The sequence below is a fragment of the Cornus florida genome, unplaced genomic scaffold (genome assembly GCF_030987335.1).
Source record: "Cornus florida cultivar Cherokee Brave unplaced genomic scaffold, ASM3098733v1 CherokeeBrave_3.0.0_Hap2_Chr03, whole genome shotgun sequence".
NCBI classification, from domain to species: Eukaryota; Viridiplantae; Streptophyta; class Magnoliopsida; order Cornales; family Cornaceae; genus Cornus; species Cornus florida.
Window position 1 is genome coordinate 91,168,157 of NW_026775573.1, and position 13,476 is coordinate 91,181,632.

Sequence of the window (13,476 nt, forward strand, 5' to 3'; positions counted from 1 at the left end):
ACCATGTTCATTGTAATGAGTTACTTTGATTTTTGGGAGTATGAGCCATTCTAGGTGATTGGGATTGATGTTTGTTGTGTTGATGGGCCCATGAACATGTTCATGTGGGTCTCGTGCTTCCACAGTAACAGATCTGTGACTTCTCGTTTTTCACAGAGCACAGTTCGATCGATCAAACTTGTGTCTCAGATCGATCAAAGTTGTGAGATCGATCTCACTTACTTTCGATCGATCCAACCTTTGTGATCGATCTTACATACACACTTCATTCATCTTGTATTCACTTCATGCTATCATATTTATGCCCAATGCCTGTGATATTCCACATTGGACATTTATGCACATTGGAGCTAACTCCCATTGCAAGATTTCCTTTTTGCAGACCATGACTAAGAATGATAGTTCTTCTACTTTAGCCATACCTGAGGCTCATGATCAGATATGTCGCTTAGAAGAGCACCTTCAGAGTTTGGAGGATGTTCTGGTTGCCCTTAGAGCTGACATTGCTACCCTTTGTCTGAATATGATGGCTGCCATTAGAGCTGACATTGCTCGCCTCCTTATGGAGATCTTGACTGCCATTGATAACTTAGCCAGGGAGATCCGCGGAGTTCCCTCTGTCTGAGACTCCCAGTCTCTTTATCTTTTTATGCTCTCTATCTATGTTGTGTGCCTACTACACTTGTGATACTATTATTTTTACAGCCGGGTCTGTCGGCTTTGACACTGGATGTATTGCACTTTATTGTTGTTTTTATCTATGATGGATGTCGTATGCTTTTATTGATACATCTGTCCTCTTAACTCCATCAGGTGCATTATAGTGACTTCAGTAAGAGAGTGCAACCCGATTTTTAGGACCATCATTATACCTTTCTCATCTCTTTATCTATTTATCCCATTTACACTTGCATGTCCACTGTACACTAATTATCCCATTTTGTTATCTGATGAGTTTATCCAAGTGTCAATTTTCAAGACTACAGTTCATCCCAAGTTTAGGGGGGCCATGCCACCCACTTCGGATACTTCAGTCCCGATCATTCTTGCTTAGTTGCACTGGTATACTCTTTCTTTTGTTCTCTTTGCACATTGAGGACATTGTGCCATTTAAGTTTGGGGGAATGATGCTTTACAGTGTTAGTTTTAAATTCAAAATTTTGAGCATGACTTGTGTATTTGAGGGATTTTTCTATGATTGGTCCATATCTAGCTATGATTTTGATCTTTTGAGGACTATATTGCTTAAAATTTAAAAATTGCTTGACTTGAGAGTCCAATACTCCTTGTATGCCTTATGGATGCCATTTAGGAGTAAATTTTTTGAAAGACTGATATCTTGCTTGCACTTGTGGTCCACATCATCCTGATTTTGTGATTGTTTTGAGATTCACTCTAGGATTCTACACTAGCATAGGCGCACACTAGTATTCATTTGTGGGGTACATGCTTTATTGATTATTGAATTGGTTATATCCCAATTGAGCTAGTAGTGCATTGAAAGTTTTCATTCTTGATAAAGGTGGATAACAACCCCTTTTCACTAAGTAGCCGGGATTCTAGCCTCATCAAGTACTGAACTTCTCGCGTCAAAAGGTGGAGGGCCCAAACTCTAGGTTAATAATTGAACTCATTCAAAAAAAAGTGAGGACTTCTCCCAAAAGGTGAGAAGTGAGAAATGATTAAATGGTTATTGTCTTGATTTGTAGCCTAGTTGATTTAAGCTTGTAAGTCCGTAGGGGTATTTGAATGCCTAATGCCCTAAAGCCGTCTGGTTTGGGAGTCATTGACCTAACGCTCGACCTCATGAATCACTAGAAAGCTTAATAGATCAACACATTGCACCATGCTTCCATCTTTGATCCTAAAAAAAAAAAAAAAATCGAGTGAAAAAAATAAGCGCACATAGAACAATAAAGCTTTAATAAAAGGTTCACTTTTTGTCTTGATGATCGGTACTAGATTTGTGTGCCAGTTTGAGGGTAAGGATGTGATCATTTCTCTAGTTGACTAAGATAGCAACATACTTGATGCCGGTCCACTCAAAAAGGATTCTAGAGTTGTTTTGATTTGCATGATCATTTTCTTGATGTGTGGAGGACCATACTTGCTTGCTTGATGTTGAGATTTTGGGAGATTGCTTGGAAATGTTTGAAAAATTGCATACTTGAGGTAGTTTTCTCCCAATGCTTGTTTGCAATATTAGTACCTCTTTGAAAAAATGAGCTTAATGCTTGTGGGTACCATTTCTGGAAACCCTCACGAGACTTCACTCGTCCACTAGGGGTAACCTAGGGGTTTAAAAGGCTTGTTGCATATGCTAAGTGCAATCGTGTTCCCTACGAAAGTGGCGTTATCCATTTATTGTTTTCTAGTTCATAGTTGTATAATTGTTCATTTCATTCCTTTACCTTCTAGTTCATTGCTAGGGACTAGCAATATTTAAGTTTGGGGGTGTGATGAGTGCCCAAAAGTGCGTATTTAAACCCCTTAAGCTTAGGCATTCTAGTACATTTATCTATCTTACTTTACCGTTTTAGATTGATTTCGTATTATTTCCATTTTCAGACACTTATCCCGAAAATAAGCTAACTCAGCCAAAATAAGAGCTTAATTGAAGCAATTCTGGGATTAAACAAAGAATGAGCAAAGTGGAGAAAGAAAGAAGCAAATGAAGCCAAAGGTGGGAAACAGCAAAGTTCGATCGATCCAACTTTAAGGTTCGATCGATTGAACGCTGATCGATCTCAGTACTTCAAGATAGATCCAGACCTTGACCCAAAGCAGAAAGTCCAAAGTTCGATCGATCCAACACCACCCTTTGATCGTTCGAATACTTTTGCCTTTATTCAAATGATTGATCTTATCTAGTTGTACCACCTTACCAACCACTTTTGTCCTTTTCCCAAAAATATCTTCAAAATATCTCATATTTGTTTTTTCCCAAAAAGCTCAACCAGTTGGATTGATCCAGCCTAAGTTCGATGGATCTCAGCCAAGTTCGATCGATCCAAGTCCAAGGTTCGATCGATCGAACTTCCTCCAGTGCGAAAAAGTTAAATTTTCAGCTCATTGAAAGTTTTCCTTTATACAATCATTAGGGAATATTGTGTGCACGATCCCAACTCATTTTGGGTGTCATTTGACCTCCCTATATAAGGATAAGGATTGATTTTTACAAAGGGGGGCTAATATCATTTTTCATATCATCTCTTGGAGAGCAAGCTTAGAGGAGGAGGAGGCTAGAGACACCATTGGAGTTCTTCATCAACAAGGAGCAAATCTCTTCCATGGAGTTAGCCCTTAAGGGTTGGAGCAACATCACCATGAGTGGCTAGACATCCTCTTGGGGCTAGAGTTAGCCCCAAGCATGCTTTCTATATCTTAATCTTTTGTATTATTGAGGGATTAGTGTTGTAATTAAAGTTTTGACACTTTGATATATATAGATTTTGATTGTTCAATGATTTATGTGGTTTAATGCTTCCAATTGATCATTTCATTCTATCCATATGTCTATGTATGCCAGAATAGATGTTCATGTGTTTGCCTCTATTTCTTGTGTTATTGATGCATGTCTATGTGTATTAATGATATTGATCTAGAGATTGTCAAAACATTGTGCTTAAAAGAATGCTCTTGTGATTTTCTAGATGGCTCATGCTCATTTCTTGATGGATTGTGCCTCTCCCTTAGCTTAATTAGTTTAATTTCATGTCATTAGCTTAATTGTAGTGTAGTGGTAGCATAGTTGTTAGATGAGAGAACAATCCATGCTAGTTGTTTGATATTCCATACTTTTGAATGCAAGTAGCATATGTCTCTAACCTTGTGGTGTATTTGGCTTATGAGCTTAATGAAAGGATTAATGACTTGCTAGATATGTTGTGCTTTTCACATGCTATTTAGACAATATATACTTAATTGCTAGATATATTGTGCTTTTCACATGTTGATTAGACAATGTATGCTTAATTGGTCACCCTTGCTAATTGAATCAACCAAACACACATACACATCAATATTGCAACACACATTACCCTCATTAGTCACTAGCTAGAGGTGTAGAAAAGCATTGCTTAAAGGTGATCTCTAAACTCCAAGATTTCTCTCTCTCTTACTTACTCTTATTTGCATTCAATTATTTAGTTTAATTTGCTCTCTAATTTAATCAACCAACCAACTATTTGTTTGATCACTCGACCTACTAACCCTAATTATGATTCCATAACCAAATACGACTCCAATCCCTTGGGACGATCCCTACTCGCCCTAGCTATATAAACCTTTGTATTTATATTTTTGGGGATTTATATATATTGTTGTGATTAGTGTTCTAGCCTTGTGAATTTAATGAATCTTGGTATATTTCTATGATTTCTATGGTTTAATTCTTTCTATTAATTCTCTAATTTATTTACATGTCTATGTGTGATTAAATAAGGAATTATTTCTTACATGATTCATATGGATTAATTCTTTCTATTGATTCTCTATTTGATTACATGTTGTCTTATGTATGATTATTTGGGAATTGATCTCAACACTAGATTCTCTATGTTGGTTGCATGTCTATGTGTGATTAATTAAGGATTTAGTGATGGCTAAGCATGGGTTTTCATTGAATGGGTTTGTAGATTAATTTGATGGATTATTCTTATACTTGATGGGTTGTTCTACAATTTAATTCATGCTTGTAGGTAGGTAGACAATCTATACTTGGTTTGATATTCCATAGCTTATTATTGCAAATTCCATGATTCTCTAGATTGATGTGTGCTATAATTGTTACTAATTTGATGAGTCATGCATATAATTGATTGGTTGTGCTACACTTAGTTTATTTGTTGGTTAGGTAGACAATTCATACATGAATTTGATGGTCCATACTTAATATTGCAATTGGTAGTCGCATTTTGTTCACAACAATGTATTCCCCATTAATGGAAAGCAAGTAGTTAATTGCATGAGCTTAGTGGTGATTCCAACACTCTAAGACCTCTCTTCATATCTCTTAAATCCCTATCTCTCATTAGTTTACTTTACTTGCATTTTAATTTCATTCCACCTTAGTTTAATCAACCAATCTCTGTCTTTGCAATCAATTGATACGCTAGAGTTGAAGATAAATTCCAACACGTATAATCTCTGTGGACGATCCCTACTCGCTATACTTCATTAGTTGTAGTAGTGGTTTTTATAAATGTAAATTTGACTAGAAAAGCTTCCGAAACCACATTCATATCTTGACCTTGCGAAGCGACCTCTTGCATTAAAAAGTCCGTTTTCTAAACACTTGGAAAGGGGCTCGTCAACGCTCCTACGAAAGATAGAACAAACTTGGAAATCTCCAACAATTCCAGTAGCAGTAGCAAGAAAATCTATTTTGGGAGCCTTCCAGGTAAATTTACTTGTAATATGGTATTGGTTCTTCCTTTATTTTTTGAGCCATAGCCAAATCAGCCCAATTCAATGGAAGGAGATGTAATAGATATAAGTCCTCCTATGGAAAGCCCTGAACAGTCTAGTTCTGGGCCAATCAATATGGAGCCAAATAATGGTATTCATATAGAAGAGGTCTTTGAAGATGAAACTGAGCATCTCCAGAAATTAAAGGGTGTTGTGGTTGAAGAGAACAACCCCATGAGGCCAAAGAAAATTGTGTTGGAAAAGCCACCATATGGCATGACTCAGCAACTCAAACCTTTGTACATCAAAGTACTGGTGGAAGGAAGGCCCCTGGCAAGAGTTCTAGTGGATAATGGTTCAGTGTTAAATGTTGTTCCAGCCAATGTTATGCGTATACTTGGAAAGTCGCCTAAAGATATCATTCTAATTGATGTATCCATCAATGGGTTCACGGGAGGAATAGTGAAAACACAAGACATTCTACCATTGGAATTAACGGTGGGGGATAGAACTTCAATCACGGCATTCTTTGTTATTGAATCCACAACGGCTTATAATTTGCTTTTAGGCAGTGAATGGATCCACTCGAACTTTTGCATTCCATCTTCACTCCATCAAATGCTGATTTTTTGGGATACAGATGAGGTAAAAGTGGTGGAGGCTGATAGCCGGCCATTTGTGGCAAGGGTCTACCATGCGGATGCCGAGTTATATAGTGATGAATTTGTTCCAATCAGATTTATTGGAATGGATAGCAAGGGCCGTCCAAGGAAGGCCACCACGAGGAGAACTCTTACCGAAGAAGACGTAAGGGAGCTTTTTCAAGGAACACCTAGGCCAACAATTCTACCTAAGGCCGGTGTTTAACACTACATCTCAAACAAAAGTTTTTATGGAAGAGAAACCTAAAGAAGATAGAATACTTAGCCAAGCGGTTAATAGTTTGCCTTGCCAGGTTGAAAGTATATCTAGCTGAATTACGGCTGGAAATCCTGCTAGAGCTAAAGGTGCATAATGTCCAGATAATTGGAGATTCCAGCTTAATACTTAGCCAACTTTCTGAAGAATATAGATGTCTCAACTGGCATTTGAGGCCTTTCCACTCTTTGGCTTTAGAATTACTTTACCAGTTTGATGATTTCCAACTCAAATATTGGCCAAGACATTTGAACACGGAGGCTGATGATCTAGCACAAATAGCCTCTCGAGTGAAAGTCTCACTGGGTGTAGAAGAGACCATGATCACAATCAAAAGAAGTACTCTCCCTTCTGTAGGTCGCGATATGAGATGGCAGGTTATTTCCAAACTGACGAGCCAGAAAAGATCAAGCCTGCCAAAAGGACATGGGAGATTTTCAATGTTGATATAGATAGATTAGACTTGGAAGATTGGAGAACACCAATTATCCAACTTTTGCAGGGGCCTAGTACCAATATGGACAAGAAGGTTCAGCTTTTGGCGCCAATTACATTTTGATTGATGGAGGATCCCACAAGCATCCCGTGAATGGGGTATACTTGAAAGAGTATCATCCTTCCATCTATGAAGATTGAAAAGCCACAGTCATTCAGCCAGCCACATAATGTGGCTGGCACCGTCCTTTCCAAGTGAACCGGAAAGTTGGAAAGGGAGCGTAATGGCCATACTTCGGCCATTCAAAGAAGGAAAAGCTAAGTACTTAGAAAAGTACATTGGCTAAAATTATGAAGCAGACTTTGCTGAATTTCCAAGATCAGCTGATTTCCTGAGTATGGAGCATTTCATTGAGAAAGAGGCTACACTACATGGTCCAGGTTCTATTCATACTAGAAATTACTCATCTTGCTTATACATGCATTTCCATGTTAGCCATTCCAAGTTAAGTCCAGCCATATTGAAAGTACCTAAGAAACTTTTTCTTATCCCTTTGCTTTATACAAAACATCCTCTCCATTTTTCTAGTACTTCTAGTTCTTCTTCTTCAATTTCTTTTTCTTCTTCTTCATGATGGCGGAATTCAAATCCCATGCCTTATCATCAAATTGTTCCAGAAGGCATGGAATTTGGGGGCATATGTTTACTCAATTATTTTTGGCCCAATGGAAATGCGACATGTGGCGAGTTCCAATGGAACTTACTACGCTGGATCACAACTCTAATAAATTATTATTGGAAGCTATGTAATATTACGTAGTAATTAGACAAGTGGGTCAGTATAATCCTACCATATGGGGTTTTGTATTTTAAAAGGAAAGAGATGAGTCCTATTAGGACTTGCCATCTTTAAAGCAAGGGTCCACATATTCTTATTTGGAAAATGATTATTTCATGGAAAAACTACTATACATGCAACCTCATGCAATTATTCAAGACAAATTCAACCAATTAGTTCTCAACACATAGCGAGTTCTATGGAACTTACTATAGTATATCAATTCTTTCAAAGAATTGTTGTTATAGAAGGTTTATAGGTAAAAATCATGTATCCTAAGTAATTAGAGGTTTCCCATTATAGCAAGACCAAAGTTGACTAGCAAGGAAGAGGAGAACATGGTGCCAAAAATCTCTCCTACTTTGTAGGGATTTTTGGCAGATATTCAGTTACTAAACTTACTAAGTCAAAATACAAGCTTGCAAGAGAAAAGGAACGTGGGATAATTTGTATATATATATATATATATATATATATATATATATATTTGTGTTAAAATACAACCACGATGAGGAGTTGCTGAAATAAAGGAGTACATAACGCCATGAATTCCAAACTCAAAAGGAAAGTCTCAAGAAGGGGAAGTACCAAAAATCCAAGGAACGTGGTCTGCTGAAGGAAAGGGACGTGGGAATAAGTTGTAATTATGGAAATATATATATATACTGAAAACCCACGATGAAGCAATCATTGAAATTATGGAGTCCATGGCGTCATGAATTTCAGGCCCAGAAAGGAAGGTTTGGTTGAGAGAAGTTACAGAAAATCAAGGAGACGTGGTTTGCACAAAAGAAGGAACGTGGGATGACACATATTTATAGATATATATATATATATATATATATATTTATGTGTATATATATATATAATTGTATTATATGCAGCCCACGATGAAGAAGTTGCTAGAAAGAAAGAACCACAATGCCATTAAAGGAAAGATCAAACTAGAAGGAAGTTACCCAGGTTAAGGGTAACGTGGGTCTGCAAGTAACTTCTTTATTTATGCATGATATATATGGAGTTGTATGGGGAAAGAAGGAGTCTGCAGATGGAAAGGATTATAAAGATCGTGGGACACCTGGCTAAGTAAGAATACGTCGGTTGAAAGTGGTGTAGCTTTATAGGGGAACTACCACTAACTGAGGGAAGTTACCAAGGATCATGGATAACGAGTCTAAAATTGATAAAATCATGTCTGAAATTAAGGAAAGAAGTCGACAACATGAGGAAGAAGAACAAAAACGTGGGATATCTGTCAATTGATAAAGAGGACAAGTGGGAATTCACTTTAAAACTACCCACGACACAAGTTCATTGAAGATTAAAGAGAACATGGCTGAAGTCTGCAATAGAGGAGGGAGAAGATGGAAGGAAGAAGTTACAACTGCCAAGAGATCATGGGGCATTTGGCAGTCCCAAATTTGGCCACGTGGAAATTGCTGGAGCTGCCACTTCAAGCTGCTGCATGCATGGAAAGCTCTATAAATAGAGTACTTAGAGCTAGTTTGCAAACCCTGTTCAACACACACAACCAACAGTACTTCAATTTCTTTACATTCATGTATCTTTACATTTATGTAATGCAATTTCAATATGTTCAATTCAAGTCCCGCACTTACTATTCCTACTTTCCTGCACTTTACTTTGAAGTCTTGCACTTTCAATATCGCTTTCCTTTCCATTAGCCATAGTTCAGTCCGAAAGTCCTTTTTCAAGGCAAAAAGAACCTTTGAAGGTGGTAATTTTAGTCCTTCATTCAATCGCCTGATCCCTACAATCTCCTACTCGATAGTTGTTCGGATATCCACTTTGGAACGACAGCAGTTCCTGGCACACCCGACATTTACCCCTACTTTCCACTCACCTGGAAAGCGGAACTAGCGCTTTTTCGCAAGCCGAACTATATGTTCAGCTTGCGAAAAAGAAACAACTATATGTTCGGCTCGCGAAAAAGCGTTAGTTCTGCTTTCCAGGTGAGTGGAAAGTAAGGGTAAATGTCGGGCGTGCCAGGAACTGCTGTCGTTCCAAAGTGGATATCCGAACAACTATCGAGTAGGAGATTGTAGGGATCAGGTGATTGAATGAAAGACTGGAATTACCGCCTTCAAAGGTTCTTTTTGCCTTAAAAAAGGACTTTTGGACTGACCTATGGCTAGTGGAAAGGAAAGCGGTATTGAAAGTGCAGGACTTCAAAGTAAAGTGCAGGAAAGTAGGAATAGTAAGTGTGGGACTTGAATTAAACATATTGGAATTGCATTACATGAATGTAAAGAAATTGAAGTGCTGTTGGTTATGTGTGTTGAAAATGGTTTGCAAAATAGCTCTAAGTGCTCTATTTATAGAACTTTCCATGCATGCAGCAGCTTGAAGTGGCAGCTCCAGCGATTTCCACGTGGCCAAATTTTGGACTGCCAAGTGCCCCATGATCTCTTGGCAGTTGCAACTTCTTCCTTCTATCTTCTCCCTCCTCTGTTGCAGACTTCAGCCATGTTCTCTTTAGTCTTCAATAAACTTGTGTCGTAGGTAGTTTTAAAGTGAATTCCCACTTGTCCTCTTTATCAATTGACAGATGTCCCACGTTTTTGTTCTTTTTCCTCATGTTGTCGACTTCTTTCCTTAATTTCAGACATGATTTTATCAATTTTAGTCTCGTTATCCATGATCCTTGGTAACTTCCCTCAGTTAGTGGTAGTTCCCCTATGAATCTCCACCACTTTCAATCGACATATTCTTACTTGGCCAGGTGTCCCACGATCTTTATAATCCTTTCCATCTGCAGACTCCTTCTTTCCCCATACAACTCCATATATATCATGCATAAATAAAGAAGTTACTTGCAGACCAACGTTACCCTTAACCTGGGTAACTTCCTTCCAGTTTGATCTTTCCTTTCATAGCATTGTGGCTCCTTCTTTCTAGCAACTTCTTCATCATGGGCTGCATATAATACAAATATATATATATATATATAAATATGTGTCATCCCACGTTCCTTCTTTTGTGCAAACCACGTCTCCTTGATTTTCTGCAACTTCTCTCAACCAAACCTTCCTTTCTGGGCCTGAAATTCATGACGCCATGGACTCCATAATTTCAATGATTGCTTCATCGTGGGTTTTCAGTATATATATATATATATATATATATATATTTCCATAATTACAACTTATTCCCACGTCCCTTTCGTTCAGCAAACCACGTTCCTTGGATTTTTGGTAATTCCCCTTCTTGAGACTTTCCTTCTGAGTTTGGAATTCATGGCGTTATGTACTCCTTTATTTCAGCGAGTCCTCGTCGTGGTTGTATTTTAACACAAATATATATATATATATATATATATATATATATATATATATATATATATATGCATCCATAAATACAAATTATCCCATGTTCCTCTTCTCTTGCAAGCTTGTATTTTGACTTAGCAAGTTTAGTAACTGAATATCTACCAAAAATCCCTACAAAGTAGGAGAGATTTTTGGCACCACGTTCTCCTCTTCCTTGCTTATTCAACTTTGGTTTGGCCATGATGGGAAACCTCAAATTACTTAGGGATACATGATTTTTACCCATAAACCTTCTATAACAACAATTCTTTAAAAGAATTGATATACTATGGTAAGTTCCATATAACTCGCCATGTGTTGAGAGCTAATTGGTTGAATTTGTCTTGAATAATTGCATGAGGTTGCATGTATGGTAGTTTTTCCATGAAATAATCATTTTCCAAATAAGAATATGTGGACCCTTCCTTTAAAGATGGCAATTCCTAATAGGACTCACCTCTTTCCTTTTAAAATACAAAACCCCACATGGTAGGATTATACTGACCCATTTGTCTAATTACAACGTAATATTACATAGCTTCCAATAATAATTTATTAGAGTTGCGATCCAACGTGCTAAGTTCCATTGGAACTCGCCACATGTCGCATTTCCATTGGGCCAAAAATAATGGAGTTAACAGTTTTAGCGCGAAATTGTAAAGGTTTTCTAATCCTAATATGCCTCTTTAAACTTTTATATAAACTCTTTTAATTTCACACACAAATTATAACAACTTTTTGATTAAAGATTTCAAAACCACAGAGAGCCTTTGTTTGTGTGAGTTTTTCAGAGAGTTTTATTTTTTTGTTTTTACGAGTACACAACTCTATGTTTGAGTGATTTAGGTGGTTGTTCTATTATTCATTAATTAGAGTTTGCGTGATTGAAATTTTATTGCTACCGGTCGTCAAAAGCCGTTTGTATTTCTACATTGAAATTTCATATTTGAAGAAAATGTGGAAGAGATCAAATTTCAAAGGAATTAAGGCATTCGTGGAGTGTTTGTTGATTTACCAATATCCCTTCTATAGGAATCAAGGGAGTAAGGCTTAAGTTAAGTACAATTCGATGAGAAAGTCGCAAAGTCAAATACGTTTAGTGACTGGTTCTTCGTAGGGTGAAAGGAAAACCATTATACTTTGTTTTATCTATAGTGGATATATTCGCTCGAGACCGCTCGACAATTTTTAAGATTTTTTTGAAGTTGGGTGAATTTCTCCAACTAGGTTTCCCGTTAAAACCCAGTATCACTTTAACCCTACACTTTACCTTACTTGCACTAAAATTTTGTTTTGTGGGTTGTTTAATTTATTTTATTTAAATTAATTTAATTTTAAAAATAAATAAAATAAAAAAGTAAGTTGAATCTATTTACCTCTCTAGATTACTTATCCATATTATATTCCACAACCATTAACAATGTTCAACTCACTGATCATAATAAACTTAACAAAGAGAGATCGTTTAAAAAGAGCAAAGTAAAAGCTCTAGACCTGTGACACAATATCTTTCATAAGTTAATAATAGATAACAAAGAGAGAGATCGTTTAAAAAGAGCAAAGTGAAAGCTCTAGACCTGTGACACAATACCTTTCATAACTTAATAATGAAAAACACAGAGAGAGATCGTTTAAAAAGAGCAAAGTGAAAGCTCTAGACCTGTGACACAATACCTTTCATAACTTAATGATGGATAACTAAAACATTGACCTCAACCGTAGCGATACCCGCGGTAGCATTGAAGAAGTAAGTATTCAATGTAACAACTCCACGTGCTAATCGAAAAATGCCGGAGCCACCAATGATAGACATCTCACGGTACTCATGCATGTATGCATTGCGGCCCATGAAAGCGAGAGTGCTGCCATTGTATTCTCCATCTGTGAAGACGAAGTTGGCAACCATGAGCATTCCAATTTCTGCAAAGCATGCTGAACCATAAAGCCCCTGGGATCGGCCCACGAGTTTGGAAGATAGCTCAGGCCCAACCGTTAATGGGTCATCCATCATATTAACCGCGCCAAAGTAGGTGGATGATGTATAGGATATGTTGGCTTGTGCAACCTGCACAGCAGTTGGGCTCTTCCCATTTGACAGGTCATGGAAGTAGAAACGAAGCTTGGTTACCTTTTCCTTTGCATGGCCGACCTTTTCGAACCACTCTTCCACTGCTTCGGGCTCTTGAGCAATGCTGCGAACCACCGGAATGGCTATGAACATTGAGCAAAGCAATAGAATCAAGGACAGCTTCTCCATCTCTCTCTTTGTTTACTTTGGTTTTCTCTCTATATGTTACAATGATAGACTACATATGTCCATATATGTGTATGTGGGGGGCTAGGCTATACAATTAATTAATACTAATGATTCCTTGCAAAAATAAACGAACCCGACCGGCCTCGACTGTGTCAAGAAAAAAATATTATTGAAAAAATGAATTTGTACGAACGGTTAAAATTCCGGTTGGTAGATCATAATAAGTTAGGAAGAAAAATAAACAAATAGCACCATACGAAGTGTAGTGCTGAGAATCGAGGTACCAATT

General features: G+C 37.4%; 1 protein-coding gene across 1 annotated transcript; it reads right to left on the reverse strand.

Moving 5' to 3' along the window:
* Positions 1-12,614: 12,614 nt before the first annotated feature.
* On the reverse strand, positions 12,615-13,187 carry LOC132301791 (dirigent protein 22-like). Its single transcript, XM_059799019.1, has one exon. It carries the CDS (start codon positions 13,185-13,187, stop codon positions 12,615-12,617), a length of 573 nt encoding a protein of 190 aa, XP_059655002.1.
* Positions 13,188-13,476: the final 289 nt, after the last annotated feature.